The 19,129-nt window shown below is 43.1% G+C and overlaps 1 protein-coding gene across 4 annotated transcripts in view; it reads right to left on the bottom strand.

The window, feature by feature from the left end:
• Positions 1-2,699: 2,699 nt before the first annotated feature.
• Positions 2,700-19,129, bottom strand: part of LDAH (lipid droplet associated hydrolase) — an 88,604-nt gene continuing 72,174 nt past the window's right edge. For 3 of the 4 annotated variants that reach the window (XM_027555981.1, XM_027555982.1, XM_027555983.1), the window contains exon 7: positions 2,700-6,394. In XM_027555981.1, the coding sequence (XP_027411782.1) occupies positions 6,203-6,394 (192 nt within the window). In that variant the 3' untranslated portion in view covers positions 2,700-6,202. The remainder of the gene's footprint in view (positions 6,395-19,129) is intronic. The other variant, XR_003513460.1, reaches the window with a different exon arrangement.

Genomic DNA, 19,129 nt, shown 5'->3' with positions numbered 1-19,129 from the left:
CCGGGGCTCGTGTATTGTTGCTTGTAATTCCCACTTGGGGTGCTGCACAGGGTTAGCTTGCAACAAATAATAACCACATATTTGGTCGTTGCTAATACCCAAAGTCCAGAGGTTTTCTAATCACAGAAGAATGGAAGTAACAGTTGCAGCCGGACAGCCAAAGAATGGGCCACGGCATGCAGTGGCCTTGCTGAGAGTGGCCAGCCTGTGTCCTGGAATCTGACTCAGTGCTGCACAGTGAGGCTGGGGAAGTGCTTAAGGGATAAATAAGCAAGTCCTTGTCACAATTCCATTTACACACTCAGTTCTGAGGGACAAGGAGTCCCAGTGACGTGATCCTCTGACAAGTCTGACCGACTGAGGGAACTATATTTCTTGAGAGCTTGCATATTAAGTATGGCAACAACTTTTTATTAACTTAGAAAACAACAAGTTATTGACTTGTCTGTGTGACAGGCCTTATGCTATAAGCCCTGAGCATAGAGTAACTAGATACAAGGCCCATCTCCTAGGACTCTCCTTTCAGGGGCAGGAAGGAGTGTTAATAGTGGGGCAGGGAGGATAAAAAGCCAGTTCCTGCAATAACAGCAAGTGCTTCACTAGGGATGGGGCCGCGGGGGCCAAGAGGGCTCTGATTGAAGGGAGAGGGAGAGAGGGCTCTGGGAGGCAGAAGCAGCTGGTATTTTGGGTCAAGCCTCCAGGGGGTGGGGTTGAGGCCTGGGCACTCTCAAAGCTGGAGCAGTGTGGATCCCAGAGGTTCAGGGCACGGGGCACTTCTGAGGAGCAGATAGAAATGAGCGTCTCTGGAGCACTGGGTGGCCCTTGACAGAGCTGCAGAGACCAGAATGTGGAACTGAGCCTCAGCTCTGACCCCTGCCACCCCCCTACCCCCCACCGCCTGGTGCCTGAGACATCCCACCCCAAACCCCTCCCTGTCTCATCTTCCAATCTTTTAACGCTACTCAGTCGTTACCAACCATCTACTCTATACTTCTGACAACTGGCCCTCGAATGCCCTTCCGGGACTCCCTTTCCCAACCCTCCGGGACTCCCTTTCCCAACCCTCCACTCTTGCCAGGCTGCCTGCCTGCTCTTTTCCTCCAGGAGGCAGCAGGATGCTGTGGGGAGGAAGGGGTGAGGCTGTGGCCCTGAGGCAGAGGCTGAGGGTCACTCAGAGGCTCTGAGGTCTTGACCGAGTCCCCTACTTGGCACCTGCGTGGTGGCACACGTGGTCACGAGGCCTGAGTGAGATGCTCTAAATGCAGGGCGAGGAGCATGTTCCAAACCCACCCAAGTTCCGCCTTTCCACCTGTCCTTCTGGCACCAGGAACAGCACCCACCATCCCCCACAGGATGTTTCTCTTTACAGAGTTGTGACAACCTGGAGCCCTCTGTGGCCCCCCACCCGTGAGAGGCCTGTGGTCTGCTGGAAGAGGACACACCCACGTCCCACAACGGCTCCCCACCTCGGCCAATGTGACGGCTCACCTGCATCTCCAGCAGGCAGACGCAGGAACCTCAGCCCCTTGGAAAGGGAAATCTTTTCTGTCCTTGGCACTCCTCCAGGAGGGGCTCCAGCCTGAAGGTCTCAGAGATGTATTTGTTCACAGAGCACACGTGGTCCCAGGCACTGCCCACTCCCCGAGCTCAACCCCGCCAAGGAAGGGAAGAGCCCAGGGATATCTCTTCTCTCCAGAAGGTGGAGGCCAGGAACAAAGATGATGTCTCTTGTCATTTAAGAAACACTTTGTCATACAGAGTGAAGTAAGTCAATGAGAGAAAAATGTCATACTAATGCATACATATGGAATCTAGAAAAACGGTACAGATGAACCTATTTGCAGGGCAGGAATAGAGACGCAGATGGAGAGAACAGACATGTAGACCTTGTCGGGGGGGCAGCGGGGGATGAATTGGGATTGACATATATATATATAAACACTACCATGTATAAAATAGATAGCTAGTGGGACGCTGCTGTACTGCACAGGGAGCTCAGCTCGGTGCTCTGTGATGACCTGGAGGGGTGGGATGAGGGGGTGGGATGAGCCAAGAGGGAGGGGATATATGTATACATACAGCTGACTCACTTCCTTTTATAGCAGAAATACAACATTGTAAAGTAACTATACCCCAGACAATTAAAAAAAACAAAACAAAAATATTTTGCTTCTTACATCTTTTCCAAAGGACTATAAGTTCCTCGAGGGGACATTTGGGTGCTTGGGGCTGTGTGTGGGAGGTCTGTATGGCCTGGGGTCAGAAAACTGTGTCAGGTGGGGGAGTGGCCCCCTCCTTTATCAATATGAATCAGAAACGCTGAGACAATTAGAAGGTCTCAGGAAATGGGGAATCGCAGAGCCCTGCACAGCACCACAGGGAAGAGAGTACAAGACAAACAAGTGTGCTGTCGTCCTTTGGGTACTGGTTAATAGAACATGTACCAGACAGGGTGCTAAATACCATACGCAAGACCTCACCTGACCCCAGTAAAGACAAATAAAAACCCTTCCAAGGTCCTAAGGCTAATGCAAGTGCTTTCAAGGGTGAGGACAGTGGGGGAGGGGAGGTGAAGCCTCTTTCATTTATTAGGGACACCTAATAAATGAAAGACCCATGATTTGAAACACAGTCGTTGTCTTCATTTACTTCCTAGAAGAAATAATTCACTTTTGGGAAAAGAAGCAATAAGAGACAGATGCAGGAGGAGAGAGCATGTTTTTTTTCCCCCCAAATAATTATTTGTATACATTTCAAAATCATCTCAAACATACAGAAATGTTGCAAGAACGAAGAACGTTTTTTTCCTCTGAACTATTTGAGAGCTGACATAATGTCCTGTGGCTCCCAGGCATTTCAGTGTGTCTTCACTGAAAATAAGGACATTCTCCTACTTAGCCACAATAAAACCACTGACATCAGAACATTATCATTGATCTCTTACTCCCATTTAAAAACTTTAGATCCCATGCAATGAAGTTTCAAACTGCCCCAACAGTGTTTCTTTCTTTTTTTTTTAATATAACATCTAATCCAGAATCAAGTGTTATATTAAGTTGTTGTGTTCCCTCAAGTCTGGAATTAAACTTAATATAATGTAGGATAAAGAAAAATCAAGCCTTTGGAGGTCACTGGCTCTTCAAAGGTTGACTGGAGGAGGCCTATGCTAAGTGGGCTGTTGCCTTGAGTGTCTGGCCACAAAAAGCCACAGGGGTAGCCTCTGGGGCTTCTCCCTCGTGGTCCAGAGCAGAATGGGGACAACCAGGCATGATTTCCAGTGTAGGTCTTTCACTCAGCACTAGATAACCCCAGAGGAGGTTATTAAACCTTTTGACAAGGACCATCACAGTGGCGCACTGGCATACACAGGCAGAGATGCTTCTGGAAAATGGATTTCACCCACTGCCTACGAACTTTAGTCTTTTGTTTATTTTATGTTATGATGATGTTTAATAATCAGTAATACAGCCAATCTTTATTGAGAAGATACTCTTTGTCAAGCACTGTGCTAAATGCTTTCATTTAATCATCCCATTCTTCCAACAATATGAGGTACGTATTATTATTAATCCTATCTTATGAATGAGGACACTGAGACATGGAGAAATTAGATGAAGCTGTCCAAAATCACACAGATGGTAAGGCCTCCAGAGTTCACATACCTTATCACCTCATATACATGCATGAACACTTTTGTTTAATTCCTAATGAAATAAAACGAGCTTCAATCTTCCAAAATCTGACCCTTCCCTCTCTAAAAGAAGCATCGAAAAAGTGGCTTTCAATTTAACTGAGAGTGTGCATGTGTGCTAAGTCGCTTCAGTCATGTCTGACTCTTTTCGACCCATGGACTATAGCCCGCCAGGCTACTCTGTCCACAGGATTCACCAGGCAAGTATACTGGAGTGGATTGCCTTTTCCTTAAGAGATGGAGACCCCCATCTCTTAAGTCTCCTGTGTTGGCAGATGGCTTCTTTACCACTAGTGCCACCTGGGAAGCCCTTAATTGAGAGGCTATGACCTGAGTCTACCTCAGGAGAATGTGAAGATTGTAATCCTCCTCCCCAACATACAGAGGTCAGGCCAGGCAAGACCATAAAGTGTGGGTAAACTATTTGTTTTGAAAATTCATTTGGTGCTTAGATGAGTAACAGAATTACAAGCCATTATCTTTTACTTTATCATTTTACTTATTATTTTTTAAGCTCTGGTAAACTTTGGTTTATCAGATATAATTTCATACATGTGGACTTCTGAAACATGAAGTAACACTGTAAAATAAGGCTAACAGAAACACTGGGCATGTTATTCTTGATTCTAGTAGCATAATTTACCTAGTTTTTGCTTAAGTGCTTCAGTATCTTATTGAGCATCTCCTGTATGCAAGGTACTTCAGAGCCCTGAGACCCAGCTCCTAACATTAGATTTCTAGAAGGCCTCTCCACACAGCTGCCAATAAGGACTTTATATATGCAGCCTTCTGCCAATGGCTTATACATCTACTGGCCCCTTTCTGGGGCTGAGAGCACTGTTTGCCTGGAGCTTGGCTCCTCCCCTCTGAGACGTCATTTGCTCTGATGTGGAAGCCAGGCCAAAGGATCATATCTCATTCGACATTCACCACTGGGTTGGCAGCATATCAGAGCTGAATCTTTCATCAGAGGGCTTTAGGTTTTGAGAAGAAGGACAACATCCCCTTGTCCTTATGAAATGATAACACCATGAGGGATTTCCTCCAGGAGAAAAAATGGAATGTTTCTATCTATCATCAACAATTACTGCGGTCAATGGGATTTACTGGCTAAGTAAATCCTAAGGTCCCAGGATTGAATCAATTTAGGGAAGGAAGCAATATTGTTAGCAAGCTCTAGGTCAGAGAACAAGCTTCTTCGTTATTGGAACTCAAGGTGTTTGGAGAGGGTGAATTCACATAATTTAATGGGTATTTGTTGTTGTTCATTAGTAAAACAATTTCTTTCCAACTAACTGGATAACTCATTTATGATGATCCTCTATTCAGCAATTTAAAGATGCCCTTTCAAAATTTAATTCCTAGAAGATTTTCAGAAGAAAAGAATCATTAATGTAGCTAACAGTCTATCCTCAAGGTCTTTATAGTACTTGGCTCATTGCTGGTCTGCAGTGGAGTTTGACTGAAAAAAATCACAGAATGGGCAGTTAGCTGTGGCAGGTACGAGCTTCATCGGGGGCAGCTCAGTGTCAGCCCATGCTGGCTCTGGAGAACGGAAGCCTGCAGGGAGCTCACAATCAGGACTTACTGGTTGGCTGTGGAGGAATGTATAGTCAGAATCCTTCAGTAACGCTTATTAGCTCTTAGTTGACCAGAGGAACGTCTGACGAGCTTTATTCGCTCATTACTGTGGGCACGTCTGGAAGTCACTCGCTCAGGGAAGGAGACAGGCAGTGCGTCGTCCCCTGCCACTGGCTCTGCTGGGGCTTGTGCACCGGCGGCCAGACAGAAGGCTGACCTGGTGGTCTGAGACACGCTGCAAGGTAGTAAGAGGCAGGGTGTGGAGGCTGTCCTGGTACCCAGTCGGATTTTGGTGATTTCAGCCAAGATCTGTGCAAAGTTAGTTGGGCTGACCTTCAGCTTCTGTTCTTAAGAGAGACGCGGGTCCACTGCCAAGCTCCACTGCTTGTCACTTCCTGGATGAGTGTATTCTTCTCATAATTTCATTTTTCACATGTCTGACTACGCACTTGACATTCACTGGTCTTTTACATTTTCTAGTAGTTCTTTCATAATTTTCTCTGGGGGAGGGGTGCTATTCTACATTGTAAATTAAAATAAAAAATTTAGATTTCCTTTTGTGCAATGATCCTGCCTATCAAAATTAAGTTGATGGTGCCACTGGGCATTTCGTGCACACGTGAAAGACTTTGTTTAGATTGTTGTGTTCCCTGAGTCTTGGGAATGTGTTGTTAACTCCAGGGAATATTGGTCAACTGTGTTTGTTGCAGTCTGTAGCATGGGGAGCTGGGAACTGACAGTTTTTTAAGCCAAGAGGGTCTCACTTTTTTCTCTTCTAACATCAAATATTAAAATTAGACAGTCGCCTAGGAAGTATGCTGCTTACCGCTAGGAGGCAGTCGCCTATGAAGTATGCTGCTTACCGCTAGGGGGCAGTATACCTACTGCCTCTATGTGCCAGCTGTCGGCACTCGCACCTTGTGACAACGTCTACATTTTGGACAGATCATCCTTTAGCCAGTCGGCTACCATGTCGGCCATTTCCTGGAAAAAACTCATGACAAAAGCGTGAGGTATTTTTTTCTCACAGAGTCGAATATCTCCTTCTGGAAAATCTTTCTTCATGTCGTCATAGTACTCTTTTGGACACCAACTGTCTGTAGCACCGTAGTAAAATATAAGCTAGAAGACAAGACAAAAACACTTTATTAGAAAACACTTTCCCCTCCCAACATGGATCTGACACAAGCCACCTACGATGCTTTGAAAACAGCCCCTGCACCTGGCCCTGTACGCTAGTCCCAAAGCTTGCTGCAGAGAGCGGCTCTCTCAAGGCAGTGAGCCTTCATGGTTTATGGGAGTGAATCTTGGCATCTGATGTTAAGAAACTCATGTAGGGAGAGCCCTGTGACACATCACCCATGATCCACTAAAAGGACTCACCGGCAAAGTAGTGTACGTTGTGGTTGGGATGGACACTGGAAAGTGTACCGAGAGGGGCAAGGAAGACTTACTGAGACATATGTGAACACCGAGTGACTTACAACCATTCATTACGCGTTAACAGTGTTCATACAGCCACATGCTAGGCACATGGGACATGTTTATTGAAGGTACACAAAGATGAGTAAGATGGACTCAGGTTTCTCAGTGCAGCAGATAACTGTGATCAGAACCCTGAGGGTGTCTATGACATTTCTACAAACAGGCTCCATCGAGCAGGGAGAGAATGCTGATTTGGGGGGAGGCATTACAACCACCTGTCAGGTGACAGCAAGCAGGTGGGATGGAGAGAGAGCTTCCTTTGAGGACGCATTCTTAGGATGCTTATTGATCTGCCCCAGCCTCTGATACACATACACACACACATCCATGTATGCACACATATGCATGTGTGCAGTTGCGGCCGACTCTTTGTGACCCCATGGACCATAGTCCACCAGGCTCCTCTGTCCATGGAATTTTCCAGAATACTACAGTGGGTTGCCATTTCCTTCTCCAACACATATGCATATACACATACATATGTGTATATATGTACACATATGTGCATATGTTTACAGGCATGTAATCATGTATACACACACATAAATATATATGTGTGTATGTGTGTGTGTATTCACATATACATTTATAAGTATATATATACACACATATATCTTTATCTTAACATCTAGCTCTAAGCTGCTGTTCTTCACCAAAAAACTATATTCTACTTCTGCATTTTTGGAAAAAAAAAAAAAAAGGCAACAAAAGTGAAATCTTATTCAGAAAGGTACATACAGGTAATTTCTACACACACACACACACACACCCACACCCACCCACCCTAATTTTTTGGCCCCTCTGACATCTGTCATCACTGAAAAAAAAGAGTTATGCCTGCCTCTAGCTCTTAAGTGGCTAGTTACAGTCACTTATATTTCCACAACACACCAAATTTGCTCACTCATTCAAATGCTTAATCATTCATCTGTCAGGCAAATACTGATTGAGCATCTTCTCTGCACTAGGAACCTGGAAAACAGATAACGAAACGCAGTCTCTGGGTTAGGAAGGACTGGAGGCACCGCACACAAGGTGAGTGGCCCGGATGAGGGCATCTGGTGGGAACCAGTGGGCAGGAAAGGTTCCCCAGGGCACTGATGCCCAAGCTGAGTCTTCAACCTGGGGCGGGGAGGCACACTGTGCAGAGCATACCGAGCAGATAAAAAGTATGAAGGAGCACGGCACACGGAAACTGGAAGTGATTAGAAGTGGTTAGAACACGGTGGTGGGAGAGGAGGTGGAGAGAAACGAAGTCCTCAACAGCCTCTGAGCCCCACTAAGGAGGCTGCATCTTGTTCTGAAGTCCACAGGAGCTAACAAAAGACTTCACACAATGAAGTGACATGACTGAGTCTGTGTGGTAGGAAACTTACCTCTGGAGGGGATCCAGTAGAGGTGGGAGGAGGATACGGGAAATAAGTGTTAGTGCCCACTGGGTTAATTTTCTCCTCGGACCATTAAATCCATTATCGGAATAAGGAGAGGTGAAGTCAATCTTATAAAAATACCAGCCTTTAGTATAGTAACATTATGACATAACCAACATTCAAAGAGATGGTTAATTAAAAAACACTTTAAAGGGGAGAATATTTAATGTAGTACTCCAGAGAGTCAATTACTAACAACTCAACCTTGAATTGTAGACTTATTCTGAATCACTTCATAGAGATTCTTCTGGCTGTCACCTGGGATTTAGTCTTGAAAGCTGCAAAGGATCTGTGGCTCATAGATTTCTCACTTAACTTATACTTCTTATTCTCTTATTTTTCTCACTATGACCATTTCTGGGCATGCCAAAGTACCAAAACCAGAATTCATTTTGCCAGGATTCTTAGCAGAGTATGAAGTTGCTTTTGTTTCCTAGAGAACAAGAGTTGCCAGGTTCTTTTTCCCTGGTGCTGGTCTCTTTGTGGCTCTAAAATGCTGCAACTTCACAACCAGTGGGTGATGATTCTGGCTGGCTGTGGACAAATAAGTTCCTCAAAATTTCTCAGCAGCCACCCTACCATAGCTTCCCCTTGAAATACTGTTGGGAGTACAAGCTGTCTGCAGGCATTAATGATCTACCAATACGGCCAATAACTTCAGGTTCTCTCTAAACCACTCCCTACTCTTAGCACCAAGAATGCTTTAAATTATATCCAGGAAACAGCATCTGGAACAGTCATTATGCACAGTTGTTCAGCACTTCCTCAGAGTATGAAACATACTGTGTTAAAAAATCTGGAAAATTCAGGCTTGGGTTCGTGGCCATCAGGGCTGTCTATTCCTCTGCTCCAGAGTGTTCTCTTCTCTCACCAAGAAGAGTACTTTGGGATTCCTAATGCCAATGCAGGCTATGGTGGTGAGGTTGTGTGAAAAACCCTAAACCAAAAGGGTTAGTGAGAAAGAAAGCAAGGCAAAAAAGATTGCTCCCAGTGAAGTCTCTGACAAGGAGGACAGCATCACAGTGGCACCTGCTATTTGCTTTCCACCTAACCAACTCTTCAAAGACTATTTCTGTGATGCATTTACTTTTCAGTGAGGCAATCATAACTTTAAATGTCTCCACTGAGAAGTCCAGCACTGGGGAAACACCATCTCTTTCCTCATGCACGAAGGTGTCAGACAGTTGAGCAGGAATAATAAATACGGATTACAGGGACATACACCTACCATCAGGTATCAAGAGACAAGTCCTGGCCAAGTAGTTATGGAGCAAGCACTGTCCCAAGCATGTACTAGGAACCTCAACACAAAGTGATGTCAGTGTTGAAGACAGCGTTAACAATGAGGATCACAGATTCCTCATACGTTCATTTGATTTTATCTCTCAGTCCTCCATGACTATAATTATTTTGAGGGGGGCTGTATCTGGTTACATTTCTAAGTGAAAGTGGGACAAGGTGTTTTTGTTTTTTAAGTTCTTCTTCAGGCTATATTCAATGAAGGGTTCTGTAAGAAAATCTTGGCTTGTAAGTCAAACACATGGTCATTTCTAATGCCTTTACATATATTGGCTCAAGATACTTCCTGTTCCCTCTGGATTTTAAGTCACAGGCAATAGATCTGAACAGAGGACTCTGCACCTGTAGCCCTAAACAGGAAACTGGAAAAGTATGGGGTGTGTGAAGGTAGTACTGGGGGATGGGGAAGGACAGGTGAAGTAGAAAGAAAGAAATAACCAGACACCAAAGCATAGTGGTTAAGAGTGTATACCATTACTATTAATACACTGATATGTAAAAATGAATCGCAACAAGTAATGATGTCCTGAAGAAAACTGAGAATAATTTGCCAGGCTCTATGTTAAGTTTTGTGTTCACTGAGTTCTTACAATAATATTCTGAAGAAGGTATTTTAATCCTATTTTACAGAAAAGGAAATTTAGGCTTAGTGAGACAATGTGCTTAAGTTGAAACAATTAGTGAATATAACCCAATGAAAAATTCAGTTATAAATCCAGAGAGAGCATTACTAGTCAGAACCTTATATCACTGTTTACGATTAAGAATAAACAGAACAATGGTATGAAAACACAAACCTGAAGACTGAGAAATCTTAAACTGGTTATGAAAACTAACTGAATGTGATGGTTAAGTCTATGTAGTTCTTCTAGGGTGCTGCATGCCATGGGGGTGATTACCACTGTGAGAATACTGGAACTGTTAACTAAGAAATCTCAGGCTATCAGTAGGATGTTTAAATCAAACAATTACAAGAAAACACATTATTTCCTATAGTATTTCTCCTTGGCACTTGCTTTGATATTTCCTATAGTATTTCTCCTTGGCACTTGCTTTGATATGCATGGGAATTGTTCAAGAGTATACATTATTATCTCCCATCTTCATTATTAGAGATAGAAATTATTGTATTTCTAAATTGTTATGTTAAGTAATCATTTCTCTATTAAATAGAAAGTTTAATTTTCTCAATTCTAGATTCTGATTGTCTAGGACTGTGCTTTTGCTTTTCTCTGGGTACCTTCCACAATAAGGTGGAATTATGGTTACTATCATTTCTGAACTCACAGACATATTTTCTTTAACTCTTCTATTGCCCCTAAGGAGATATGTCCCTGCTAAAATGTCCCTGTGAATGTTGAAGCTTGCCCTCATATAGGAGCCACAGTTGTCTTTTCTCATCATGTATTTTTTTCTTTTCACTTTTTGCTGCTGAATCTGACAGATTCACAGCATTTCCACCCAAAATGACTCTAAATTTATATTCCACCTGGCACTGGCTAAGTGGTTGAAATTCAGAAGTAAGACAGCTCTGCCTTAGAGAAGCTCCAGAGTAGGGAAGAACGCAGGCAGGTACAAGCTGCCCTTGAACATAACAGGTAGAAAGAGGCACGAACAAAGCGCTGTAGGAGGAAAACCTGACTTCTGACCTGAGGGATGCAGCAAAGTTTTGTTTTAGTACACATGGAGTTAATGGCTTTTATGCATTACTACTAGAGGGATTATTGTAAGAACAGAAGACATACTAAAAACCACCTTATGACACAAGTTTATATATTTAACTAATAACTAACAAAAATCACTGTCAATGATATATCAACACTTAAGATATTAAACACAAAGAAAAGCCATACACACAAATCTCTGGTGATAAATATTATTCAGCTATAAATAAAGAAGGAAATCCTGCCATTTGTGACAATATGGATGCATCCTGAGAGTATTATGCTGAGTGAAATCAGACATAGAAAGACAAATATTGTATGATCTCACTTATATGTGGAGTCTGAAAAGGTTAGGAGGTGAAGGAAATGGGTGAAGGTTGTCAAAAGCTATAAACTTCCAGTTATAAGACAAACAAGTTGTGGGGATGTAATGTACAGCATGGTGACTACAGTTCACACTATACTGTATATTTGAAAGTCAGTAAGAGAGTAGACATTAAAAGTTCTCATCCCAAGAAAAAAATTGTAATTAAGGTAATGGATGTTAACGAAACCTGTGATAATCATTGTGCAATATATACATATATTACATCATTATATTGTACACTTTAATACAATGTTATGTGTCAATTCTATCTCAATAAAATCAGGAAAAAAATCTATCCAAATTCTGTCTTTCTAAGCTGGACAAGAGCAACAGGCTCCTCTTTCTATCCTTCCCCCAAAGTCAGACACCTAAGCCTTGACCCTGCAACGGTAAAGGAAACCTATTTTGTAATACAAGCATCTCCTTTCAGTTACTTAAAAATCCCATCCCTCTTGGGAACAGAAGAATAACAATCACAAAACTTTAACTAATTCACTGTAGTCTTTCTGAGCAATCATTAAAAAATTTTTTTTAATTGGTGGAAAATTGCTTAAATATTGTGTTGGTTTCTGCCATACAAGAATGCAAAGCACTCATAATTATTTATATATATATACACATACCCCCTCTCTCTTGAGCCTCCCTCGCCTCCCCCCATCTCACCCCTCTAGGTCATCACAGAGTGCCAGGCTGGGCTCCCTGTGTTATACCGCAGCTTCCCACCAGCTATCTATTTCACATGTGATAGTGCATATATGTCAATGCTACTTTCTCAGTTCATCCCACCCTCACCTTTCCCTGCTGTGGCCATAAGTCTATTCTCTCCTAGGTTCATCAGTACCATTTTTTTAGATTCCATATATATGCATGAATAGACAATCCTTGTTTTCCTCTTCTGACTTATTTCACTGTATAAGAGGCTGAGCAACCGTTTTTAAGAACCTGAACAACTGCCGAAGAAAGGGAGAGAGTTTAGAAAATCCATTGTCCAATTTACCTTGTTTCCTTTCTTTCCTTCATCTAGAACTGGATCAATTATCATTCTTAAAAAAAAAAGAGAATTAAAATCCCTGAAGATTAAAAAATGTGGCCGAGGACAGAGGTGAACACACGATCCTTCAGGAGCACTGAGCCCTGCTCCCCCTGCAGGCACTGGAGGAGGTCCAAGCGGGTTATAGACTGGGCCACTCTCCAAGAAACTGGAAAAATCACGCATCGAAAGCCCTGCAAAGTGGGGCTCTCTCCTCTCTGCACAACTCAAGTGTAAAGGGCCAGAACCTGCTCGTTCCCAAGTGGAAGTCACTGGGGCATCGATATCTAGTTCCATCTCTTCCTTACGTGGGACTGGAGTGAGGAGCTGACCCAAGGCGTCTATCTTCCTCTGGTGAAGCAAAAGAGCTTGCGGCACCAGCAGCAAACTTATCTCCCTGTGTGTCTGTTTCTCCTTGGTCATACGCCTCAGGAAACCGGCAGATGAGAAGGGTCTTGCTTAACTAACGGAGAGGAGCGGCCGAGGCCAGCTTACCTGAACTCTCGGCGCCAGGGTACTGGAGGTTCTGGTGAGGATGAAGTAACGCTGTGTTCTCCTTCACTGCTGCTCCCATACAACACCTCCCTTAGCCATCTTATAGGAAGAAGTGGCCAGAATGGGACTGGCTATGTATTTAATATCACGAAAATCTTTCATTAAAGAATGAAAACATCTGAAGGGGTGGGTGAAAGTGTAAGTCGCTCAGTCATGTCTGACTCTGTGACCCCATGGACTATACACAGTCCATGGAATTTTCCAGGTCAGAATACTGGAGTGGGTAGCCTTTCCCTCCTCCAGGGCATCTTCCCAACCCAGGGATTGGACCCAGGTCTCCTGCATTGCAGGTGGATTCTTACCAGCTGAGCCACAAGGGAAGCCCAAGAATACTGTAGTGGGTAGCCTATCCCTTCTCCAGGGGACCTTCCCAACCCAGGAATTGAACCGGGGTCTCCTGCATTGCAGGAGGATTCCTTACCAACTGAGCTATCAGGGAAGCCCTGAAGAGGGTGGGTAGGGAGAGGAAAAGTTAGGCAAAGTCTTTTTAAAGTACTCAGAGGCATACCTAGGATATGACTAACTATAATAATAATAAACTTTTGTTCAATGCTTAGTATATGCTAGATACTCTTGCAAGGTATTTATATGAATTATATGTAGCATTACAGGTTTGAAACAACTGTATGAGAATAGATACTCTTATTAAACCATTTTATGATGCAAAAAAGGGGACACAGTGAAGTCCAATAACTTAACCAAGGTCACTTAAGTAAGCAAGCGGTGGAGGTGGAGCGTGAACCTCAGGCAGTGACTCTCAGGGCTCTGCTTCCGATACGCTCGTCCTCCTCTGGATCACGCTCCTCTAGAAAACTCCGCCAGAAAAGTCCAGGATGTGCTGACACAAAAGTGCTTCAGATGGAGGTCTCCAGGTCCAAATGACTGAGACCCAAACAGACTATCTATTTCCAGGATGATTATGGTATTCTGAACAGGTTTCAGATTGAACAGGCATAACTAACAGTTTCAGGCCGAGGCTGGCGGAAAGGCAGTCTTGGTTAGCGGGGTCCAGGGAGCGCGTCCTATGCTCAGCTAAGCGGGACGTGGGCGTGTCCGAAGGATTTGCATGCCCAGGTCTGTTCCCAAAGGCAACATGCGTCTCCGGGGTCGGGCGGGTTAAGCAGGAGGGGGCGTGTGTAGCAGAGGCGGGTCCCTGTTCCTGAGGACCCTCTGCCCCTTTCCCAACCACACCGTGGCCCCAGGCTGGCCCTCTGGAGGCAGGGGCAGTCCCATTTGCAGGCAGTCCTCCCACCGCTGCCCACCGTGGTCAGAAAGCAGCGTCTCGTGTGCTCTTGCTGGGAACGATTTCAGAGCCCTATTGACTGATAGTGATGCTCGAATTCCGTCTGGCAGTAGCACACACCAGCTGTTTCCATGAGCCTAGGCCAAGGATGGTCACGGCAGTTTAGAATTTCCCTCCTAAGTGAGTTTTAAATGAAAACTTCAAGTTTGTAAACCAAACACTAATTCACTTTTCTGTGAACGAGACATACATCCCCTTGTAGTTGAGAACAATGACAGAGCGAGGGAACGCTGACCTCCTGTTTGCCTCAGACGCCAGGTGCCTCATAATGCAGAGCATACCCTGGGGGCTCCCAGAAGGATTGGGACTGGGGTGGCGAAAATGTACAGTTGATGCTCTTGCTTTGGTTTACTCCATCCTGGCTCTCATTCCCTGCCCCCCTCCACTCCCGTCTTAGTCATTAGCTCCTCTCTTCCTCCCAGTTTTTTAGCTGTGTTCCCCAAGGATGAGCCTTTATATGTCTTTTCTCCTCATTCTACGTACTTCCTTGGGTTACTATTACCCATGCTCATGACTCCAAAAATATCCTTATCATTCCCAAAGTTCAGCCCAGATTCCTCTTCTAGGCTTCCTATCCACATATATCCAGCTACCTGCCAGACACATGTCCCCCGGATGTCCCACAGGTGTATCAAACAAAAGGACCGGAAGGAACTACTTTCTCAACCAGCTCCTGCAACTTGCTGGCACTTCTCCTCCCATATTCCCTATCTCGTTACAAAATCCAAATGCAGAAAAATAATCTTACTCCGTGTCCATGCTTTCATGAACTATGAGTGCTAAGTGTCTTTGATTCTACTTCCTGGATCTTTCCAAATTCTAACCCCCTCTTTACCCCTAACTCCCTTGCCTTAGTTCTTATAAAAGTCTTCTAAACAATTTTCCCACCTCAAATTTCATTCTTTTCCAACATTCTGATATGCATTTTCCCAAATAATTCCCCTCACTGGTTAATGTAGCCACATTCCTTGGGCTAACTAATATGAACCGGTACCTCTGAACTAACTGTTTGTTCACAGATGGTGTATGTTCTGATGGGTCAGTGGTTAAGGGATATGGTTGTCAAACCTCTTGAACATCACCTTGATTATTACCCTCCTTCTTAAACCCTTCAACTCCCCAACAACTCAAAATAGTCTCTTTAGTGTAGCACATCATGGCTTCCTATTTTCAGGCCAGTGCCCAAGCCAGAGTTAACACCACGTTGCCTAACCTTCTCCAGGGCCTCAAAGCAAAGCTTCTTCACCTGAGGTCCACAGGTCCACACACATTCATGGTTAGATGCAGTGGCAGTTGTAGGGAGAGGGTAATGTGAACTTGGATAGGAAAAAGAATGCATCCTTTTTTGCTAACCTCTAACCATGATTTCAGAAGGATTAGAAATATCTATTGTTTGTCATCTATAAAATTACTTAAATCTTCAAATTACAGTACCCTGGTTGTAGCTAAACTAAATGTTTTTATGCACATCAGTACAAATTTACAACAGTAATTCTGACTGATGGCATATCTCATTTATTTTGTTAGAAAAGATGCACATAAAATACATCACAAATATGCTTTTAATGTATTTGGATAGTGATACTTCAATATAACTTTTTGTGGTAAAAAATATACTTCATGTACTTAAAAAAATATTATTCTGAGGAGTCTATCCATGACACAGTCAGAGAGATCCGTGGCACAAACAAGGCTTAGAATCTATACTCTCACAGCTTTACTGTCCATCCATCTAGTCTACATTAACTGATTGTTCACCAAACATGATGCACTGTGCTAGGCCACATGGACACCGAGATGAGAAAAACCTCCAAGGAGTGTGGGGGTGGGAACATAAAAATCCCATGTAAGAAATTTGATGTTATAACTCTACATATGGAGCCAGGGGCACTGAGGGGAGGGACTTCTAAGCAAAACTTGGGGCTGGGGAAGGCCTCTTAAAGATGACAGTGGAGCCAAGTCCTAAAGGGCAGGTAGAGTTTAGTCAGGTGAGGAAAGAACACAACCTATGATGCCACAGGCCCTGCTCCACTCTTTTGGAGACAACTGAGTCTGATATCTTTGCTTCAGGAAAAGGAAACAATCGTATGTAGTGCTGAAGGCTGCTGACTCTGGGTGGAAAGTGTCCAGACCTTGTAAAGTAGGAAGACAGTCAGCTCTGGAGACTTTCAGAGTTAAAAAGGCCCATTAGCTTCAAGAAGATTAAAAAGTTCTCTTCATATGGAAATGCAGTGGTAAAAAGTTTGAATTTAGATCCAAAGCCTGCTGATTATGGCAGTGTTCTAGAGGAGAAAGAATCCAAAGGCCATCCACATGAGGCAGTAGAGTGACTGTTTTTAGAGGACTGTGGCTTCCTGCCTGGATGGCACAAAGATACATTTTCCAGAACCGTTTTAAAATTGAATAACAGATAAATTGAATGATTTTTGCAACAAAATGTGTGGCTCAAAACATCCTCACAATGTACAGTCCTTAACAGGAAAGACGTTTCTGAATGCTTATGTTTGGGCTGAGATGGGACAGAGTATCTGTACAATTACCTAAAACAGGGATATGGGGACTTCCCTGGTGGTTCAGCACTTAGGAATCCACCTTGCAATGCAGGGGATGCAGGTTTGATGCTTGGTCAGGTAACTAAGATCCCACATGCCATGGAGCAACTAAAGCCCATATGCCATAACTAACAGAGTCTACATGTTGCAATGAAGGATCCTGCCAAGTGTTGCAACTAAGATCTGATGCAGCCAAATAAATAAATAAACATTAAAAAAAATAAAATAGGGATATGTCTAGTCTTGGGAACTGATTTGGAAGGCGTGGGGAAATGCCCACTATTTTGCTAGAACCGTGTGCCCTTTTGTTTCTTTACTTTCTCAAGTAGACTGGGACATATGTTGATTCAACTTTTTACCAATATTAAATTACAGCATGTTTCCTTTTTTTTTTCATTACAGAAACAAAAAATTGCAATAAACTTCCTGTCTTTTTATACCTTGTTTCACTTAGCAATTGGAACTGTATTATTCTGGGGGAGAATTCAAATGTGGCTAGGAGCGAGGGTAGTCAATTAACTGCGGGTAGTTTTGCATCATTAAACTAAACGTGCCTTGCTTTCCCAAGTTTCATGAATACATTCAATGCTATCTTAAAAACAAAATAAAACCATTCCCTCTAGCTGGAAAGGTTTAGCCCTGTGACTGTGTGTTAACATTAACCTTGAAATGCCTGCCATCTACCATATACCTCCATATTTCTCCCACAAAAGTTTCTGCAAAGTACAGTCCCAACACCGTTAACCATGAGCTGCCCTCTATCTGGGAATGATTACACTTGCATATGGATTTAACTTGGGACAGGAATAAGTTAGCACCTTCCTTTGACCTCTCTCTGAGCACAACATACAAACAGAATCCAGGCATGATGAGTACTTCGCAGCAGCTGGCTTCCACAGGTGGTAAGACAGAATATGACACATGATGGGTCTAGTCACTCAGCAAGTGTCAAATGAGCATCTGCCAATCTTCTTAACTGGGAATTGAGCTGTTTTTATCAACTTCCAGCCTTGCGAACTTAAATGAGGCTTTGAAACACATTTACTTGTAATTTAACTAAAAAATAAAATACTGTTTTTCTTGCATTTTCACAGACATCAGGGACTGGAAACAGTTGCAAGCCCTGGAAAGTGGGTCCCTATGAGGCCCCAACCTCCCCACTCAGCTAGTGAGGGTATTCTCTGTGTTCAAAATTTCAATCTCCAGCCAACTGCTATTTTAGAAATATGATGACCACTGTGGTCATAAGACAAACAGACTGGCACTTTCAAAAGTCCTTTCTGGGTGAAGCTATGATAGATCAATATTCTAAAAATATTTTTTAAGAACATACACATTTCTTGCTTTGAGATAACTTTATTGTGAGGTTATAGAAATATGAATTAACTGTAGGCAAGTTTAAGTCAAATGTCTCAAAGATTCTAAACACAGCAGGGTATCTAAGATTTTACTTGCAGATTGTAGGTTCCTGGGCCCTGTAAGAGTTGGTCACTCAGTGGGGCTCATTTCATTGCATCCAGCAGATGTCACAGTTCAGCACTGACTACAAAGTTCTATATTAGCACAGTCCAACAGAAATACAAAGGCACGCAGGTAATTACCAAAAAAACTCATTAACTATATTAAAAAAAAATGTTTAGTGTATTTTCTAATAACTACATTTTTAAAAGTATCATATAAAGGAATGGATGAAATTACTTTTAATAATATATTGGATTAGCCAAAATGTTCATTTGGCTTTTTCTGTGACATCACATGGAAAAATCTGAACAAAATTTTTGGCCAATCCAATATATTATTTAACCCTATGTATCTAAAATATTACCATTTTCAACATGTAATTAATACATAAATGTTAATGAAATATTTTACTTTTTTTTTTGGTACTAAGTTTCTAAAATCCAATGTGTATTTTATACTTATGGCACAGGTCAATTCAGAGGAGCCACAAATAAACCCCATGTGGCTAGTGGCTACCATGTTAGATGGCACAACTCTATCCTATTCAGAATGGACAGACAGGTAAACGCTGCCATGGGAGTACCAGGGCCACCTAAATTCTAGGGTGCTTGACACATCCTAAACCATGGCCCCTCACAGTTTCAGAAACTGGTACTTCCAAATACGCTTGTATTAAGGTTTTATCACTTACAGCAGCAACTTAAAAGTGCT

Source organism: Bos indicus x Bos taurus, chromosome 11 (assembly GCF_003369695.1).
Source record: "Bos indicus x Bos taurus breed Angus x Brahman F1 hybrid chromosome 11, Bos_hybrid_MaternalHap_v2.0, whole genome shotgun sequence".
Classification (NCBI taxonomy): domain Eukaryota; kingdom Metazoa; phylum Chordata; class Mammalia; order Artiodactyla; family Bovidae; genus Bos; species Bos indicus x Bos taurus.
The sequence above is the reverse complement of the archived record's forward strand: the minus strand, read 5'-3'. Positions and strand labels throughout refer to the sequence as shown.